Raw genomic sequence first — 20906 nt, 5'->3', positions numbered from 1 at the left:
ACATCTGAATTGTTTACAGTCTTTTGCTGTTAAAAATAGTCCTGCAAAAATGATGTACTACATAAGTCTTTTTGCATTTTTGCCGGGATAGCCAGGGGATTCATCAGAGTGGGTTTACTGGGTCAAAAGGCATGCTCATTCTGCTGGATACTGCCAGTTTTCCCTTTGTATTAGTTATACCATTTTGGATTCCTACCAGAATGTACAAGAGGGCCTGTTTCCATCCCCATAGTATTTTCCTGAATACGTTGTCAAGTTTTTGGACTTCTACTAGTGTTTAAGTGAGACCATACAGTTTAATTTATTGTTCTCTTAGTATGATCATCTTTTTATATTCAGAGTGATTTCTTTTTCTGTGAACTGTCCATTTCTTTAGACTATTTTTCTATATAGTACTGTTTTTTTCTTTTTAGAGGCTCTATATAGAGAGACGATAACTTTGTTTCTGATATAAGTTGCAATTTTTTTTTGTAGTTTATCATTTGTGTTTTTACTTTGCTTGGAGTGCCTTTTGCCATTCAAAAGTTTTTATGTAGTCTAACTTATTACCCATTTCCCTTTCTTGCTGGTGGATTTTTAGGTCATTTTTTAGTAACATTTTTTTCCTACTCTTTGGAATTCACTCATTTTTTTTCTCTAGTAACTATCCTTCTTTCCTTTTCTCTTTTTTTCTCTCTTTTTGCCATACACTTCCAATCCATTTGAAATTTGTCGTGGTGTATAGTGTGAGGTGTGGTTCCAATTTCCTTTTTCCATTTGGATATCCAGTTATTCCAGCCTCACTTACATAAAACTCTATCTTTTCTCATTGATTTGAGATGATCTTTTTGTTTTGTTTTTGCTTAGTACATTTGCACATGTAACTGGGTTATTTCTGGATTTTCTCTTCTGCTCCTTTCATCTGTATTCAAAAACCCTTACAAACATTGCTTTAATTATATTGACCTTATGTCTAGTGAAGCTAGCTTTCTTCTTTATCAGTATTTTTTTTCTGGCTGTTTTTTCTTATGTTTTTCTTCCAAATAAACTTTATAATCAATTCGTCAAGCTCTGATGAGAAAAAAGCCTCATGGTATTTTTATTTGGACTGCATTAAATGTATAGATTAATTTGGGGGAGAACTGACATTTTTATGATACTAAGTCTTTTTATCCAAGATAGTGTGCCTTTCTATTTGGTCCTACTTCTCTGTCCCTCAGGAATATTTTATATGATTTTCCTCATATTGATTTTGGGTATTTCTTTTAAGTTTACACATGTGTTTTTAAAAATTTTATTTTTTGATACTGTGTTTATTATATTTTCTCTCTAGATTTTAGTTATATTTATGAGGATTATTGGATTTTATATGTTAATTTTATAACCTGTTACTTTATTAAGTCTTCTCATTGTTCTTAGTAATTTTGCCATTGATTAGTCTGGATTTTCTAGCTGTATACTCCTAGGAGATAAAAATGTAATTTTCTGAACCTTTCCATAGAATACAGAATTTTTCTAAGTTATTATGCATGGAAGTCCAAGTGTGTGTCTGGAGGTCAGTCTTAGCCTCTGAATTATTATACTGTAGATGTGCCAGTTTGTTGTGTGCCGTTATCTGTATAAGCTGTATCATTTGTTTATTAACAGGAGTTAGAAAGGCAGAAACATATGTGTAGTGTGCTACAGCATAAGATGGATGAACTTAAAGAAGGCCTTCGACAGAGAGATGAGCTCATTGAGGTATGTGCATGAACTGTGGAAATACTTAATTTTGAACAAAATGCATTGAATGGGACAAGGGGGGTTGTGTGTTGGGAGGGAAGGGAGTTAAAATGCCACAGTTCCTTGTCTCTTCATCTTGGCTGTACCCTAAAATTTCACACTCATGAAACATAAAGTCAGGCTTAAAAAGTTAATGCTACCAACCTTATAAACATTCCCCCTTGTAATAGCAAAAGCTTTTGTAATGATCTTTTATTCCTAAGCACATTGTTTCCTAAAGTTATGTTAGGAAATGGGCAAAAGGAAAAATTATGAGTACCATTAGTCTTTGGAATATAGTGAATGCTGTCTGCTGGGACAGCATTCTTGGGGAATAAGACGTTTGCTCTTCATTGAGGTAGATCTATTTCTGAAGCAGCTAAAGGAAAAGAGCTAGGCAAGAAAGACAGCTTCTATACGAAAAGCTGGAGGTTGGCAGGTTGTCCTGGTGGAGGAACCCCTGCGTGCCCCAGTGTTGGCAGCATCCTTAGGAATGTGAAGCAGTGGGGTCCACCAAGAAATCTTTGAAAGCATTTATTGTCCTTTTGTTCCTGCTACCTTGTGAGCATCTCTGTGTTTCTTTAAATGTGGTTTTTCCTCTTGAGGAGGGTTTTCCTCGTGTTTTATAAGTATGCCGGGAAGGGATCCTGCCCACTGGCATGCTGTGGTTATCAAAGCGTCTTATGTTAACTTAATGTTGATGACGGGAGAGAGATTTCAGGAAGGCCAGTTCTTACTGATCCCTGGGAGATGCCTCCCGCACCACACGCACCACACTCATACTCATCCATGTTCCTGTTGCTCAGGACCCACCCCGCCCCCACTTTGTTCCCCTCCCTTCTCCTCTCTTCCCTGCCGCACTTAATCTCTCACCCTGTAAATGACTTAAAAAAAAAATTTACTAGAGGAAAACAAATGACTACTTTTCTATTTGTGGATTTGTGTTAACTTTTCTTCATTCTTGAGAATGATTGAATTGAATGTAGCCTGCAGATTGAGTTTGTGAATGCTAAATGCAGACACAGATAACCCTTGGAAAATACCAGATTACATGTGAAGTTAGTTGTCCTAGTTTTTCCATTTTTGGCATGAAGCATATTATCTAAATTTTGTATCCTCCTGGCATTTAAAAATAATGAGAATTCCTCTCCTTTTTTGTCCTTTTCTGTTTTTTGTGTCTATATGCCAGCCACTTGCTATTTCTTTTTCTAATTAAGATATATACTTTTCCCCACTTTTGATTTCAAAAGAATAATAAAGCTGCTTTGGCAGCTGCTTCTCAGATTCAGTAGTTTAAGTTAGAATTGGTTAAGTGTTTTAGTTTTTAATTTGATGATTGTGCTTAAGAGGAATTGTAATGCTTGATTCCCATAACTTGTCACTGTGGTTTCTTTAAAAGCAGAGGGTGCTACAGTGCGAACTTTAAAGACCTTAGTTTTAGGAGTTTTTATGTTTAGAATTAATGTCTCTTAGATGTTCATACCCATGCGTATGTATAACTGAAAAACCTTGAATATGACAAAATAATGCTTTTTGGTCTTTCATGGTAAAGTAGATAAGTGTGTAAGTAGGAAGTAGGAAATGGTAATTTACCAATAATTCTTAAAAGAAAACCTGTTACATATTCAAGGGTATAAATTGAGCCTCGTTGTTTAAGAATTGCTACATGCTGAATTCTAGTTTTTCTAAAAAACTAGACTAAACTCAACTAAAAATATGACTGTTCCTTCGAATTCATGATATTCTTGCTGTCATAGGTTCTGCTAACAAATTCAAAATGATTAAGCTGAGATATGTCTTGTATTTTTTAGTTCTGCTTAAGAAAATAAAGTTTAAAACTACGGCTTGTTCTCTGTGATAAGGATCATGTGTTCATGAGCAAATCTGAATTTCCCTCTCTAGAAATGTAAGTTGTTCCATGTTTGGAAAAAAGGCAGTTCTCAGAGGAAGAGCACACACATGGAGCTGCGTGTACACACAAACCCTAACTGGCTTGCTGCCACAGAGCTGTTCTTCCCACTTCCCTTGTGGCAAGCCAGTGGGAGTCCTGTCGCCAAGACACTGGATGACATCTTTCCCTTTAGCAAGCAACTCTTTGCCTGTTGAGCACAGACTTTCTTTTTCCCTTTGTTAAGTTTCTTTATCAGCTTTATTTTTTGTTCTCTTTTCTTCCCTCTGACCCCCTCCGTTTTTTCTTTCTGCTCTTTTATTACTTCTCTTCCCACTTCCTCTGCAGGAGAATCAGCGAATGCAGCAGAAAATAGACACCGTGACAAAAGAGGTGTTTGACCTCCAGGAGACACTTCTTTGGAAAGATAAAAACATTAGGGTATGAAATGAAATTGGGCTTTGGTCTGAAGCTCATCGATGAGGAATAGACCAATATAATCTAATTTAGAGATTCCTAAAAATCTGTCCTTTTGGTTATTTTTGAGCATTTATACACTGAAATGGGAATAAGGAGAAGACAGAAAAAAACTTCCAGGGGAAAACTTGATACTGTGCCTGGAAAGAACTCTTCTTGCTAGCAGCACTCTGGGCTTTGTGAAACCTACAAAGTAGGAACTTTCTAGGGAAGCTTATTTCCCCAGGATTCTCATCCAGAAGCAGCCACAGGCATTTAATTCAAACTCTGTGGGTAACTTGATAACCTTACACTGCAAGAATTTTGGATGAGAAGCAAGAGAACAGTGAGTGGGGGGTGGAGGACAAGTAATTAGCATCCCATAAATCCTTGGTGAATAAAATAGGAAGAGATTAACATCAATTTAGTTACGGACGTGGATAGGAATGTAAGATTTGCCAGAGTTGCCAAGCCATGACGTCATCTCTAATTATAACCCCATGACTCCCCAAAGCGGGGGCCCAGATAAGGAAAGTCTTCAGTGCTTTTTTCGCTAAACCCTTTAGGTAGATTCCAAGTGCACAGGAGGCTGGAAAAATTCCCACCAGTTATCCTGTGTCACCCTTCGACACGCGCCCCATCTCACGCTGTGAGCTCTCTGTTCCCTGTCCTGCACTGGGGGTGCCACGCAGCCATAGCTGCCAGAGGCTTACCTTGTCTGGGAAGGGATGGCGGAGGAGGCAGAGAGAAGGAAGGAAGCCCTTGTCCTGAGAACATAGAAAGTTTTGTTCTGCTTGAGGTTAGGTGGCCTAGGGAAAAGTTGGCAGAGATCCCCAAGAACACCTGTGATAGACATGCCTGGATGAGCAGTCTTCTGGGTCATACCCTTCATTGTTGGGGGGAGGGGTTCTCGTATCCAGTTCTTTTCATACATCCAAGGACATATCCTCTTTTTTTTTTTTTTTAAGATTTTATTTATTTATTTGAGAGAGCAAGAGTGCACCAGCTGGGGGGCGGGGCAAAGGAGAGGGAGAAGCAGACTCCCCGCTGAGCAGGGGCCCTACTCGCTGGATCCCAGGACCCCGAGATCATGACCTGAGCAGAAGGCAGACACTTAATTGACTGAGCCACCCAGGTACCGCCCCCCATCCTCTTATTAATAAACACATGGGAAACAAAATTACTTCTTAAGAGCTTTTAATATTTAAATACTGAGTTTCTAAAATTCCACCCAAAGCTAGAAGAGCCTTCTGGAATATAACCACTGTTAAGAGTTTTGAAATTTTGATTGTGAACTACTGATCTTATTTACATTTTTACTTGGGGAATTTTAAATGAGATGTGAAAAAATGTATGGCACAAAGTAGGTAATTTGTAAAGGTTAAAGTCTGGTCACTATCTAGAATGGTCTTCTTTTAGGACCTTAACATAATTTTCTTTAGCACAGATCTGTAGGTCCATGATTTCTATTTTGTATATTATCTTAGTATTTAAACCGATTATTTTGGATCAGCCATAGGAAAACCCCAAACCACTCAGTCCAATAAAACAGCTATTCAAAATAAAACAAAAATTTATTTTCTACCAAAAAGATGTGCTCATAGTTAAGACAAGTTATTTGACTTTTAAATATTCATGGCATTGTTGAATGAATAAGTGGCCATCTTCTTTCTGTATGGTATATAATAATGTGTTCCTTTGGCTTTTTTAAAAAATTAAACTGAAAAAAACTTTTTTTGAGGTAATTGTAGATTCACATGCAATTGCAAGAAGTAATACAGAGAGGTCCTGTAAGCCCTTTATCCAGTCTTCCCCAAATGGAACATCTTGCAAAAACTATGGTACAGTATCACTGCCAGGATATTGACCTTTTGCTATAGGCAAAATACAGAACATTTTCACTTCCACAAAGGATGTCTCCTGTTGCCCTCTTATGGCCTCATCTGCTACCTTCCCCACTCCTCCCCAAGCCCTGGCAACCACTAATCTGTTCTCATTTCTGTAATTTTGCCATTATAAGACCATTATATAAATGGAGTTAGAAAGTATTTAACCCTTTGGGGTCATGTTTTTCACTCAGCATGATTCCCTTGAGATTTATCCAAGTTGCGTGTATCAATAGTTGGTCCCTCCTTTGACTTTTAGGAAACTCTCTAAATCGTGGTAAAACACAAATAACGTCAAGTTTACCACTTTAACCATTTTTCAGTGTAGCGTTTGGTGGTATTAAGTCCATTCACACTGGTGTGCGGCTGCCGCCACCATCCACCGCCAGAGCTCTTTCATCTTGCAGAACCGAAACTGTGCCCATTAAACAGCTCCCCACGTCCTCCTCCCTGTAGTCCCTGCAGCCACCGTTCTACTTTCTGTCTCTCTGGATTTACTATTCTAGGTACCTCATATAAGTAGAATCCTAGAGTCCTTGTCTTTTTGTGACTGGCTTATTTCACTTACAATGTCCTCAGGGTTTAACTGTGGTCGGGCATGTGTCAGAACGTCCTTCCTTTTAAGGCCAAAGGATAGTTCATTGTACGTATGTACCACATTTTGTTTATCCATTCATCGGTTGGTCAACAGACACTGGGTTTGCTTCCACCTTTTGGCTATTGTGGATAATGCTGCTGTGCACATGAGTTTGCAAGTACCCTTCTGTGGCCCTGCTTTCATTTCTTTGGGTTGATACCCAGGGGTGGAATTGCTGCATAATATGGTAGTGGTATGTTGAAGTTTTTTGAGGAATAGCCAGACTGTCTTCCACAGCAGCGGTACCATTTTCCATTCTCATCAGCACTGCACAAGGGTTCCATGGCCAGCACTTGTTTCCGGTTTTTCTGATAGCCATCCTAGTGTGGTCCTCCCATGACTCGCACAAGACACATTTTCAGTTTAGTCAGTGACTACCTCACGTATCCTTTGTCTCTAGTTTCATTTTCAAGATTTAAAGTTAGTAACTTAATAAAGGCACCTGACCTTTATTCTCATGTTAGAGTTTGGTTTTCTTTGGCTCTCCTTCATCGATCCTTGTGGTCATGCTTGTAGCCCTAAAGCAGTTCCAAGTGCCAGGTGGCTACACGTGGAATAAGCACATACAAAGGACTGGTGTATCTGGATAGCCCCATGTGAGACTCCATCCCATTCTGACTAAAGAGATTTATGGCCCATGGAATTATATGGAGAAATAACCTTTTGCCCCCCGAGTTCAACCTGTTACACATATCTTTCAGGCTTCTTGACACTAGGATTTGAAGTTAGGTCAGGGGCAAAGAATTATTGAGATCTCCACAAGCATGTAGTTTTTATTCTAAGCAGGGAAAAAAAATCTCTAAGAGCTATTACTGAATGCAAACACAGGGTAGCGGTTTTATGGTCAGGTGCTACAGAGGGTTTCAGATCCGGCGTGACTACATTTGCTCCAATTATAAGGTATTTCAGTAGCCTCCAAACTTTGTGGTGAAATGGGAGAACTTACAGGATGTATTTTATTTCCCGTCCATAATTATGGGAAGATGAAGTTAAAAAGTCCAAAAGCAAAGATAAAACCCATTGCTATAAGATGTAGGAAGAAGAGCAAATGGCATTTTCTAGCATTTGCTAGAATTTCTAGTTTCAAATTGGTCTGTTCCTAAGAGATCTTGTGTACTTAGCGGTGGTGTTTATGTAGAGCATGTGGCGGTGATCACTGACCCTGTCATACTTGGTGATGCATGGCGTAACTATGCACGCAGATGCCGATAACCCACAGATATCTAACCCCACAGAGGTTAAAGTGTCTGTCAACAGATGGGAAAATACTGCTTGTGCTTTTTTTGTCCTGATGTTAACATTTGTTACTAATGTAATGGAGTAGTAATAGTAGCTTGAAGTGTTAGGGTAAATGCCTCGTGATGCTAGAAACTGAAATGATTAATACAAAGGCAGACTCAAGACATGCCATATGGTGTGAATGTAAATTGCTGGAAGGAAATTAGATATTGGTGTTGCAGTTTGGGTAAGTACGGGGTAGGGCTACTTATTGACTACTTTTCCAGCAGCATCTGGGATGACAGTAAGGAAACATAATTGTGGTCTTCTTGGGGCTGTGATATAGAAAAAGTATGCAAAGGCTTTGAAACCAAAAAGAACTGGATTCACTTTCTGGCTTTGGCACTTACTGCGACTTCGGGCAAAAAAAATTATATATATATATATATATATATATAAAACCTCTGAGCTTCAATTTTCTGATCTGTGAAATGGGGATAAGACAAGTGCAGGATATATAAGGGAGAAATTATATATATATAAATATATTAGGGCAAAATTATATGTCTTTGTAGCGTGCCTGCTGTATAGTTCGAGCCACACGGTTGGTGGTCGCTAGCGTCCCTTATCGCCAGTTTGGGTGCACAGTAAGATTAGAATGATTTAGAACATTGTCCAACTACTCAGCAGTCAGTAATGAAGCAGTTGGCTCATTTCTAACCCCATAAACTGAGAGGAAAGTTACCTGTTGTAGTTAAACTTCTTGGCCTACTGGGGCTGCTGGGAGAAAATATGAAATACAGGAACACTTGTGTAGAGAAAGGCTTTTTCAGAATAGTCCAGCCGTCAGGTGTCTGCATAGACTGCTTGCCTGGGGTATGTTTTGAATTCTGGGTTATTTCATTACATAGAACAGATCCGATTTGTCACTGATGACCCAGGTGTGTGCCTCCATCTGCCCCGTTGGCCTCAGCTCTGACAGTTGTGATTCAGGCGGGGAGGGGGTGGGGAGGAGGGGGGACTGGTGATCCAAGTGGAAAGAAAGTGGTAGGCTTTTCCTGAGCCTTCCTGGGACTCGCACGGCAGCAGTGCTTACGCTGTGTACGTGGGGTGGTACTACTGTTGTCCCTTCTGTCTTTCAGATGAGAAATCTGAGGCTTAGGTAAGTTAGTACGTGCCGGGACTCAAAAGCCTGACCCCCAAACACATATTCTGCTGCACTCCATAGGTGGGCTGTATTTATTTTGTCAGTGTTTTATTTTCCAGATTCTTAATTGTATTTAACTAAATTAACGAAACACAGGTCCTTGGGAATCCCTTTGGAGATTAGCTATTTTGAATTAAGTGGTATTTGAGGAATATTTTGCCACACTGCTTGGAGAACACTCACTATAGCCAATATTTAATTAAAATACCTTGTGCATACTGGTTATTTTTTCTTCCAGGGCCATTAAAATTTTTTTAGCTAAAAAATTTTAAAATTAGTTTTCTTAAAAAATTTCACTGTATTCTTGAGTGAACAATTTTAGTTAAACATGAAATGTATTTGTTTGCTTGTTTGGGTCACCGTATGAAAATGTAGTAAGGTCAGTAAGGAAAACTTTAATACGACTGCTGTCTTCATCTTCCTTTTCCTGTTTTTTTTTCATCAACTGGAAAAGAAAGATCAGTTCTCCAGCCTGATGTGATAAGCATGTTTTGGCGAATTGATGCACGATTAATCAGTTTCTGTTAAAACTCTCCTGTGGAGATGTGTGTCCATATGACTTTGTACTTCTTCCCATATCTAACTGCCGGTTTCCAAGCTTTTACCGCTCCCTTGTCTTTTATGCCTTTATCTTTGTTTATTTGAAGTAGGTGCTCTCTGCTACCTCTTTCACTTGCTCTTTTTCTGTGCCATTCTTTCCCTTGCTACCCTGTCTAAAACCAGGCCCTAGAGAAACAGAAAGAATACATTGCCTGCCTTAGGAATGAGCGAGATACGCTCAGAGAGGAGCTGGCTGACCTGAAGGAGACAGTGAAGACAGGAGAGGTACGTTAGCTTTAGCCTGGAGTTCCAAGTCCCTCACTGCTTTAGTCTTCCTTCCTTTCATCCTGTTATTTTTCTCAGCCCAAAGACAAACCAGTGTTCATTCTTCAATGCAGATTTGGTAGGTTTCAGTCATTTCTTCTACGGACCTATATTCCATGTAACTAGTTCTAACCTGGTGTTATCTGTGGCAAACATATTGTCACAGTCACCTCACAGAGCATACTGCCATGTGGGCCATGTTTTGTGACGGTGGGTTTTCTCCTTCTCCACAGAAACATGGCTTAGTTATAATCCCCGATGGCACTCCCAATGGTGATGTCAGTCATGAACCAGTGGTTGGAGCCATCACCGTGGTGTCTCAGGAGGCTGCTCAGGTCTTGGAGTCTGCAGGAGAAGGTCCACTAGGTAGGACACAGTTGCTGCTCTGTTGGCTTGGGTTTACTGTTCTGCTAGACTTCCGGCTTACTCATAGCGCATCTTGGAAAACAAAAACAACACAGGGCTATCTGAGGTTTAACTGAATTCTTCACGGGAAGAAATCTGGGCACAGTGTCTTTAGGCACCCTTGAACTTGGGAAACCAGCATCTGGGTCACACTGTAGGGCCTCTGGATGGAAGCATGTTGGTGTATACACATTGCTTTTTTACTTAAATACAAACCTTCCTGGAAGAGATAATCCAGCGTATGTGTCCCAAGGAACCGGTGGGCTGGTAGGGGACTTCCCCAGGTATGTTTTAAGTTTCTGCTTCCTGGAGAATCTGGTTTTATGCTCTGCTACTTATCCCGGGGTCCTGTAGCTCTTTGCTACCGCATTTCTTAAGGCAAGAAACAGGTGACCAAGAAGTCAGATCTTAGAAGAGTTTTCTTTCTAGAGCAGGGCTTCTGAGCCTCTTAACATCTAAGCCTCTTAAATGTAAGCCTTTGAGACTTTAATAACACCTCTCCCAGGAAACCACACAGATGCCCATCCATTGGCTCCATGAAGAATTCTGCTCTAGAGGAAGGAAAACACAGATACTCTAACACCAGCTCACTTTTTTTTCTTTTGTTTTCATATATGCGTAGGTTTCCTAGAGGAGTGGGACTTTTTCAGAGTTAGTAAACACATTCTCCGATGCACAGAATTGCAGAAACAGAGCACTTTGATATAGCAGAGGATGCGGGCTAGGCAATGGGAGCCGCTCGAGAGAATGCACTGAGTGTGTGGCTGGGGGCAGCCCTGCTTGCTTGGAAGGTACTGGGGAAGCCAGCACTTAACATTTGGCCGTGACCCTAGTTGGTTGTGGGAGGCGCTGGCTCGGAGTCGCCTGCTGCTTGTACTCATCTGTGGTCCCCCTCACCCGGAGGGGCTTGTGTTAATGGCATGCTTGGGAAGCAGCGGCCCTCCCCCCAGGCCAGGAGCAAGCCCTGGCAATCCTGCAGCAGGCCTCAGATTAGCCCTTGACTGCCTGCACCTCCGAGTTGGGCCCCCGCTTGCCTGTGTAGGCCTTTGCCTCTTCCGTGTTGTGTTCTCATTTTCCCTGTTCCACCCTCCCCACCCAGGCCCCCTGGTACCCCGTCTGTCTTCTCTCCCAGATTTTGTTTGCTCCTGTGAGACTTAAATCCTTGGGGGCACCCCAACATTCTAGTTGTCTGTCTGCTGGTGAAAGCTTGCACATTTTTTTTTTAAAGATTTTATTTATTTTTCGACAGACAGCGAGAAGAGGGAACACAAGCAGGGGGAGTGGGAGAGGGAGAAGCAGGCTTCCCGCTGAGCAGGGAGCCCGACGTGGGGCTCGATCCCAGGACCCTGGGATCATGACCTGAGCCGAAGGCAGACGCTTAACGACTGAGCCACCCAGGCACCCGCTTGCACATTTTTGAAATAAGGAAGTGATCTTTGTACTTTGGTTTGTCTTTCAGTGGAAAATCACTGCCCTTGGGAGCAAACGTTGTATTTAGTGCCTTGATAGCTATCTGTTGTGTGGAAATATGTGTTGAATAATTAAGTACTTTTCCTTAGCACCTTTAACTTAAGCCTTCATTTCTTTTGATATTGAAAGCTGTAAGTTTATCAGATAATGTATGGTGTTTTTGAATTTCAAGAATAATTTTTAATTGTTTTGGTATTATATCCTCACAAATTGAGTTTACAACCTTTTCCATTTGTTTTAGATGTCAGGCTACGAAAACTTGCTGGAGAAAAGGAAGAGCTACTATCACAGGTAAAGGCATTCTTCTCACTGGAAGGTAATGTTAATTTAACGGACTAAATAAATCACATGGCAAAACATTAGCGAATTAAAATATACACAAGAAAGAAACATGCTTATTTCAAACATCAGTACTCAAGATTTGAAGGACAAAAAGATAAATTCATATTTTGCCTCTTTGTTGTTTCCTGTTCTTTAAAAAAAAATGTATCAGACGTGGAGTTTAAGGAGTTAAATAGTGGTACGAAGCTTGTTGTCAAGACAGGAGTTCCGTGCTCTGCCTCCTCACGTTTACCCCTGTCCATTCCGATTGGTTTAGCCCATTCTCTCCATGTGTCCTGTTCTTGTGTATTTCTGTCCCACACGCTCACGTTGCTTCTTGATGGTTCTGTTTGGGGCACTGTTGACATCCCTCTGTGGAAGATGACCATCTAGCCTTCTGTCCCCAGCACGCACACCCTTCCCATCCCCTGTCCTCCTGGTGAAGGCCCGGCGCGCCTCCCGTCTGTGCGTGTTCTCAGGACTTGTGCCACTTGCCGTGGAGCCCCACAACATTGCAGGGCCACCTTCCCTCCTCTTCACAGCTCTAGCTCCCCTGGAGTTAATCCTGTGGCTTTTCTTTTCCTCTGCTTGGTTTCCTGTGTATTTATTACCAGTGTAGCTGCCGCGTCTGCAACAGTAGTTAAATCTGCTCTTAGCGTTTTCAGATGCACCAAGTATGCTCTCAGTTCCACTTGCTGAGTTCTTGGAGCATCCGACCTGGCCCACTGGGAACATCATGGCCCACTCTGTCTGCGCCCAGCCGGCCTGACCTTCGTTGCTACCTAGGCTTTCCTCTGTCTTTGGTTCAGGTTGGATTCCCTTTTTGCAGTGCCTTAGGCCTTCCTCCTTTTTTATTTGTTCTCTTTTTGGTACATCCCCCAGTAACTTCCTGAGAAAAGGGTATATAGGCTGTGAATTTTCCTTAACTTTGGAGGCCTGAAAATGGCTTCATTTTACCCTATTACTTGATTAACAGTTTGGATATAGAATTCTACATTGCAATCATTTTCCTTTTTTTTTTTTTTTTTAAGAAATTGCTTCATTGTCTCTGGCTTCCAGTATGGAAGCTAGCACGTTGAGGATTTCAAGGGCATTCTGATTTTTCATCTATTGTCTGTGACTCTTTTCCCTCTCTGGCGGCTTATATCATACTTTCTCCTTCCTATTTGGAAGTTTCACAGTGATGTGGTTTGGGCCCCTGTCAATTCTAGGAATTCCTATCGTTCAATCCTGGGAAAATTTCTTGACTGGTTTTCCCCCTTCCCATATTCTGTTATCTCTTTCTGAAACTCCTATTCAGTCATGCGAACGTGAATGAGATTCCACTCTTCAACAGGCTCTATTCCAGGCATTTGGCATATTTCTGTGAACAAATCAGTTAAATAATCCCTGCCACTAGTAGACCTTACATTCTAGTGGGAGGAGACCAGACAATAAACAAGAGACGGAATGAATATGTAAGTTATATGGTATGTTCGAGGTCTGTGTGACCACACTTACTGTACATTGAGCGGCCATAGGTGCAGGCGTGGGTGGGTGGAATGGGATTTTACCCGGGAGTGTAATTGGGCAGAGGAGGTGAAGGCATGTGGAGGACAGTATTGATAATGATGACTGCAGAGATGAAGTGGGTAATGAGGCTAATGGGTAATCCAGGAAGATGTCAAGGCCCAGTGGAAAGAAGATGAGAAATAGAAGTGGGATTGAAAGACTGGGATTTGGGTTCCTGAGAGAGGGAGCTGGAAAGACCAGGAGTAGAGGTTAGAGAGCAGATAATGGGACTGACTCATGCAGGGACTGCACTTAATCGAGTGCGAGATCCAGTATGTGACTATGGGAGAGTAGTGAGGGCAAGAAGGGAGAGACGTCAAGATCCTTGGAGAGGAGGTGTTTTGGAAACTGCCATCGGTTGTAGGAGAAATCATCTACCTAGATGAATCTTGAAATTGCTCAGGCTATACTTGAGGGACCACAAGTCAGGAGGTAAATGGTGAAGGAGTGGGGCGATGGCAGGGATGAGGGGTGGTTGGTATGTGGAATTGGGAGGGGAGGAGGTCAGGAAGCAGGAATTTTAGGGAGCATCGAGGGAGAATAGTTGGGCAGCAGCACAAAAACAGGTCATGTGTCGTGTTCTCAGGCTCAGTGGTAGGAGGGTTCTGGGAGAGATCACCAGAAGGTCAGAGGGCTGCAAAGGGAACAGGCTTCTCAGGGGGGAATGGGTTTCTGCTAATGCACTAGGTAAAGGGACCACTTAAGAGAAGAAACTGAGGATGAGGGGAAATAGTAATCCAGAGTTTCAGGCGTTGGGAAGGGTTAGAAGGTGCAGATGGGGGTGACGGCTGTACAGAGCCCTTTGGGGAAGAGTGTAGGAGGATGACTGTTTTTGAGATGGACATGATGATGGGGATAATGAAAACTCAAGGCAGATGTTGAAAGGGTAGAGGTGTCTGGGAAGCATGGGTTTCCTCCCAGTGCAGAGCTCGCCCTTCCCCACTGGGGATGTGGCCCACTTGGTCCTAGTGCCCAGGCTTTTCCTTGACCACTGTTGATGGGGTCCCAGCTAGGGAAGCCCCCTTAACTCTGAGCATCACACTCACCCTTGACCCTCGATGATGAAAGGCGAAGGAGGCCTGGGGAGGTTCGGTCTTGGTCCCAGAGGCAGCTCCCCCCTGTAGTTCTGAGCTGTAGTGCTCCCCAGATCTCTGCTGATAAAAGAGTTGTAGGCATTCGGGGAAACATGGCTCTGATTCCTGAAGGAAGGGGCAGTAGACCTCTGGGATCAGCGCTTTAACTTTTTTGTTTCTCTCCTGTTTGTCCATCCCTTTTGATCTCTTTTGCTCTACTTTTAAATGATTTTCTCAACTCTGTCTTTGAATACTTCCATTGGGTTTGTGTTTCTGTAGTCATTTCCAGGATATAGATATTTTCACTTACCTCAGAGCATAACTGATAGTTCGTCACTGTTCTCTGCTGTTTCCTTCCACATGCATAGTTTATTTCCTAACTGATGCTCTTGTATGTGTATTTGTTTGGCCCTACGTTTCAGGGCGGGATGGGGAGTACTAAAACGCTGATAGGCAGCTCTGAGCATAGGTAAGGCTGAGGGGGCTGGGTGTTTTGTTGGGAAATTTTGGCGTGGATATGTTGGTCTTTACGTTAGACTAGGCACACAGTTCTACAGGGAGACATCCCCCAGTCCTCTCATGCAGAGAGCAGTCTTGCTGGCAGCATTCTGGGGACTGAGGCTGGACTGGGGGCCTCAGCGTCAGTACGCGTCTATTCATCTGCTCTTGTTCTCCGTGTGTGCGGGGCTCCTGTCTCCATTGGGCCTTGTCTTTTCCCAACCCTGAGTCCCTTTGCATTTGATTCATTTTTAGTTTCTTCAGTTTGCAAATGAAAAAACCCCCACAGCTTTATTAAAGTATAACTGATGTAGAATAAGCTGCTTGTACATAAAGTGTACAAATAAATGTACCTACCATATTAGTTTCTGAGGGCTGCCCTAACAAAGTACCACAAACTGGGTGGCTTAGAGGAACAGAAGTTTCCTGTCTGCACAGTTTTGGAGATTAGCAAATGCCCAAGGTCGGGTGGCAGCAGTGTTAGTGCCCCCTGAGGCCTGTGAAGGGAAATCTGTCCCACACTTCTCTTCTGGCTCCTGGTGCTTTGCTGGCGGTCTGTGGCATTCCTTGACTTGTGAGTAGCATTCTGTGTGTCTTCACATCATTTTCCTCTGTGCGTGTCTTTCTCTCTTCATCTGGCATTTTTTTCAGAAGGACACCAGTCATGTTGGATTAGGGGCCCACCCTATTCCAGCATGATCTCATCTCAGCTTAACTAAATGCATCTTCAGTGACTCCGTTTCCAAGTAAGTTCACATCCTGAGGTACTGGGAGTTAGAACTTCAACATATGAGTTTTGTAAGGACACATCTCAACCCATAACAATACTCTTGAAACCATGACCACAGTCAAAATGGTGAAAATATTCATAACCCCTCCAAAGTCTCGGTGTCCTTTAGTGTCCCTTCCTTCCTGAGCCTCCCTCTCCCCCCGCACCTCCAGGCAGCCACTGATCTGCTTTCTGTCACTGTGGATTAGTTTCCATTTTGTGGAGTTTTATGTAATTGGAATGATATAGTACGTCCTCTTCTTCTGTCTGGCATCTTCTACACAGCTTGCTTATTTTGAGACTCAGCCGTGTTGCACATATCAGTAGTGCTTTCCCCTTTCGTGCTGGGTAGTAATTCCACTGTGTAGATGTGCCATAGTTTGTTTGTCCTCCTGTTGGTAGACATTTGGATTATTTCCAGTTTGGAGCTATTATGAATAAGCTACTATAAACATCCTTTATTTTGGGTAAAATAAGGTAGATCAACTGTGTAGCCAAACTCAAAAATATATTTCCAATTATTTCTGCATACAAAAGGTTTTCTAAGTATTTAACCTAATATTTAGGTGTTAATATTTAATACTTAATTTACTATTTTCATTAAATTTACTTAATATTTAATTGACTTCAAGTTTTAAAATATTTAAGTTTCCTAAATATTTAACCTACAGTATTTACCCTAATTCTAAGACAAAAGAATTTTATTAAAAATGGAATTTTAATAAAAGTAGTGAAAAACCCTGACAAGATCTGCCATTCCACCAGCCTACACAAATCATAAAATAGGGCTGCTTTGATTGGGACACCTGGTCCTGGAGCTTCACTCCTTCTGATGTTCCCAGTTTGTCGCTAGCATGTGGGCAGTGTGGCCCCGTGGTAGGCACTCAAGTTCTGGGCGGATGACTTGTGGGGCTGAGGACCCACCGTGTCCTGTGGATCTCGTGACGGCCCTCTCCTTCCACTTCAGATCCGGAGGCTGAAGCTGCAGCTGGAGGAGGAGCGGCAGAAGTGCTCCCGGAGCGAGGGCTCGGCGGCTGACATGGCGGGGCTGCACAACGGCTCCGACCTGCAGTTCATCGAGATGCAGAGTAGGTACCGCAGCCAGGCCAGGGCCGCTCTGTGGGGAGGCTGTGTTCCAGGAGCGCGACTGCAGGCACGCCCCCGGTCTTGATGCGCGTTTCCCTCGGGGAGCCAGGTTACAGAGATTGCTTAGTCCTCAGCGAGCCCAGAAAGTAGTCCCGATCAGTGGTGCAGCCGAGTAGAGGCTTCTAGTAGCCTCTGCACTTCAGGGAGTGGATTACAAGAGGACCGGGTTAATGCAGTGATTTCTAGACATTTTGGAAACAGTGTCCTCCTGGCACTGTCCTCTTCCATACCTGGGTCAACTGTCAGCTCCCATACAGCACCCTTCTTAACAACATTTTTCTTGTGGAATCTATCTTGGATAGTGAACGGATGTATTTGGAACTAACTCACACTAATGCTGAGTAGTTTCAGAACTTTGCCAGAAGTGTTATTAACCAAATTAATCTTTATAGCTGGAATTTAAAACAAGGCCAGAAAGTAAGCCTATTCATGCAGTTTTTCTCCCTTTGTTTTTGACCCCACGTTGTTTTAAAATGCCTGCTGTGTTTACAGTAATCTCCATGGTGGGGGGAGGTCAGCAGCCATTCATATATAGTTAGATAACGTATCGTTTGTGGAGAGGGGAGACTTACTTTTTATTCAGTTTGAATTGTGGCTTTTCTGATAACTTATTTTAAAATATCGGTTATTTCCTGGCTTTTTCATCTAAATATTTTTGCATTAGGCTAAATAGAAAAGGCTTCTTGGATTAAGGCTTATTGATACTATTAATACTGGCTTTTCAGGTTAGTGTCATGTCCTTTATTAGAGATCATTTGGGACCCTCGTGACACTTCCTGTTGAATATTTTATTCTAGAAGTACTTTGGTGTGGAGGATAGATGAAGATGGGTATGAGAGGCAGACTGACTAGCTGGGAGGCTGTAATGATCAGCTGGACCAGTACAATGGCTGCCAGCAGTCTTAGAGAGAGGGCAGGGGTAGACTGGCCTAAAGCAGCAAAATCCAAAGGAGTCACACTGAGGGAGAACAGGCATGTCTTAAGTGTGACTGCTCCTAGGGCAGGTGGGCGTTATGGAGCTGGTGTCTGGGAAGGACCCAGAGTGACTGCAGAATGAGGTGGGCTCAGGGGGACCCAATAGACGGGCCTGGCTGGCAAAGGAAGCCGAGGGATATAAGCATGGTGTGATTGAATGGAATTTCATGGCCAGCACGAAATGGCAAAGATGAAGGAAACATCATCATTTTCCTTGAAAACAGGAAGGAAAGGGAGGTTTGCCATGAGAAGGAAGCAGCACATTGTGATAATTAATAAGTGGCTGGGATGAAGAATTAACCAGATCCTGAAGCTTGTGTTTTAGAGCCCAGCAGTAGGAACTCTTGTCTCTCTCTGCCAGAGGGGCTTTTGGGGTGAGAGTTTTATAGCCCCATTACTTTTCAGGTGACAGTAACTACCCGTGAGAAGAACCTCTCCCTCAAAATTATATAAGTAGTTGTAACCTCAGTGATGTGGAAAAGCAGAAAAGTTCTTAAGTTAGATAGCTTAGATTTGGTTTATCTCCTTTAGGCCTTATGATTCCTACCCTATAATCATTTCAGAGTGATTTTTGTTAAATTTGGTTTGCTGGAGGGAGTTTTTTAACTTCTCATTTTAAATGACTTCTTAGGTCAGAAATACAACTGATGATTTAGAAGTCTACCCATCATATTACCACCACATGTTACTGAAAAGCATTTCTTTGAGCAGATGTTTACTAAGCACATGCACACAGCCCTTGGCGAGATATAGAGGTAGACTGAAGAAGGCAGAGCCAGGGCGCCTCTCCTCACGTACAGTGTTCAGAAAGCACGAGTAGTGTTAGCAAAAACAGTGCCAATAAAACGCCACGGGGAAGGCGAAGTTACAGGGGACTAAGCAAGAGTCATGCCGGAGGGTGCCGAGGACTTCAGTCAGAGGCAGGGAGAGCAAGACCCTCAAGGTGTGGCAGCCAGAGGGAGCCCGGAAGGCAGGAAGGTGAGGGAAACTGGAGGCTCCTGGGGGAAGGGCAGCACCTAAGTTTGGCGGGGGCCACTGATGCACTGACAGGGCTCCTTGCTCAAAGGTCGGCCTCCCCCCACCATGGGGTAAAGAGTAAATTTTCTTCCACCTCCCTGGTCCAAGGGATGCTGGGATCAGGTGCTAGAGCTTCTGGCAGGAGAGCCGTTGTAGAGCCCAGGTTGCGGGCGGTGCCGTGGCCGCCCGTGGGCATTTGCGCTCGGTCCCCTCCTGGGCTGCAGAGGCTGTCACTGCCTGAGGTCACACCTGCTCTCTGACAGGTGATTCACTGTTCTCTTCTCTTCTAGGAGATGCCAATAGACAAATTAGTGAATACAAATTTAAGCTTTCAAAGGCAGAACAGGATATAGCCACGTTGGAGCAGAATGTAAGTACTTCAGTGTGCTACCAAGTGATTTGCACTCCCTTGGAAACTTCCTGCACCCGAGTGGCTAACTCCAGGAGTACCTGGGTTTCTTTGGGCTGCCTCTGCAGTGGGGTCTCTATAAAAGCTCTCTATTATAAAGTGCAAAAGCCAGCAGAGAAAACCTGGCAGGACACCTCAGCCTTCTGTTAGCTGTAAAAATGCAGAAGACTGTAGCTATAATTCACTTTTTTCCAGATTATTTCCAAGAGACTTCAGGAAGACTGTAATTTGAAAATCCCTTATTGTACATTTCAAAAAGTCTAAAAGTTTTTCCATTTAGTGAGTCTTGCCCTACAGTGTTACTTTGGCACTTAAACAATATGTTCATCATAAACTTAACATGAGAAATCGGCTCGATAAGGACTCTCCAGCTGTATTCCTCTCTGGGGACATTTCTTGATCTATAAATAGCCGTCGGGCGCAGAGAGGCCCTCTGACTCACCGTGAGGGGATGACTTGGGATTTGTAATGACGCTGTGTTTCCATGTGGCTGTGAGAAAGGGGCCCCCGGTGGCCATTAGCAGAGGCCCGTGTTCTCTTGTTGACAGATCAGCCGGCTGGAGGGCCAGGTGCTGAGGTATAAGACCGCCGCGGAGAACGCCGAGAAAGTGGAAGACGAACTGAAGGCGGAGAAGAGGAAGCTACAGCGAGAGGTACCTGCTTTTGCATGCTCACATTCGTACAAAGAACAGATCCTTCGCCGCCTGAGGAACTGAATCCTGGTTCAATCTTAAGGGAACCACAGTGGAGTCTCTTACTCTTCGGTGTTGGTTTTCGACCTGCGCGGTGACTGCCATTTACTTTTAGGTTTCGGTCAGTTAGAGACTGAGAGAAGGGATAGGTCTCCCTTTTGTGGTGGAGCCGGTTTGTTTCCCCACCTGCTGGCTGTCCTTTCTGGGGTTGAGGCTTAGTGTCCCTGCTCGGTGCTGCCAGCTGGCGGAAGAGAGGCGAGGCCGCGGGGCGCCGTGTGGGGCGTTGTGCAAGGCCCAGTGGGCGGCGCTTCCATGTCGCAGGCGGGGGGCGGGGGCACACTCAAGTGGCACTGGGTTTCGTGTGTGACCATGTAAAGTGACTGGGCCCTCCCTGTCTGCAGTTACGAACGGCACTGGACAAGATTGAGGAGATGGAGATGACCAACAGCCACCTGGCCAAGCGGCTGGAGAAGATGAAGGCCAACAGGACAGCACTTCTGGCCCAGCAGTAGGAGGCTGCCCTCCGGCCCGGGCGCCGCTCCTGAGGCCCCTCCCAGAGGGACTGACTTTTTGTTCATTGACACAGACCCCCCTTCAGTACTGTTGGAGTTTTGTCATTAAAATAGCCACCTTTGTATTTTATAATTTATGAGAATGAAACAGGTTTGAATCTTCATGAATGAA

General features: G+C 43.4%; 1 protein-coding gene across 18 annotated transcripts in view; it reads left to right on the top strand.

The window, feature by feature from the left end:
• LRRFIP2 (LRR binding FLII interacting protein 2) overlaps positions 1 to 20906 on the top strand; it is a 107094-nt gene extending 86188 nt beyond the window's left edge. For 8 of the 18 annotated variants that reach the window (XM_081824203.1, XM_081824184.1, XM_081824219.1 and 5 more), the window contains 9 exons: positions 1627 to 1719; positions 3977 to 4069; positions 9756 to 9857; positions 10130 to 10262; positions 12013 to 12062; positions 16951 to 17071; positions 19412 to 19491; positions 20079 to 20183; positions 20624 to 20906. In XM_081824203.1, coding sequence (XP_081680329.1) covers positions 1627 to 1719; positions 3977 to 4069; positions 9756 to 9857; positions 10130 to 10262; positions 12013 to 12062; positions 16951 to 17071; positions 19412 to 19491; positions 20079 to 20183; positions 20624 to 20734 — 888 coding nt within the window. In that variant the 3' untranslated portion in view covers positions 20735 to 20906. The remainder of the gene's footprint in view (positions 1 to 1626; positions 1720 to 3976; positions 4070 to 9755; positions 9858 to 10129; positions 10263 to 12012; positions 12063 to 16950; positions 17072 to 19411; positions 19492 to 20078; positions 20184 to 20623) is intronic. The other 10 variants (XM_081824228.1, XM_081824210.1, XM_081824273.1 and 7 more) reach the window with 2 other exon arrangements.

This window comes from Leptonychotes weddellii, chromosome 1 (assembly GCF_054177405.1).
Source record: "Leptonychotes weddellii isolate Sample4059 chromosome 1, ASM5417740v2, whole genome shotgun sequence".
NCBI lineage: Eukaryota > Metazoa > Chordata > Mammalia > Carnivora > Phocidae > Leptonychotes > Leptonychotes weddellii.
The sequence above is the reverse complement of the archived record's forward strand: the minus strand, read 5'-3'. Positions and strand labels throughout refer to the sequence as shown.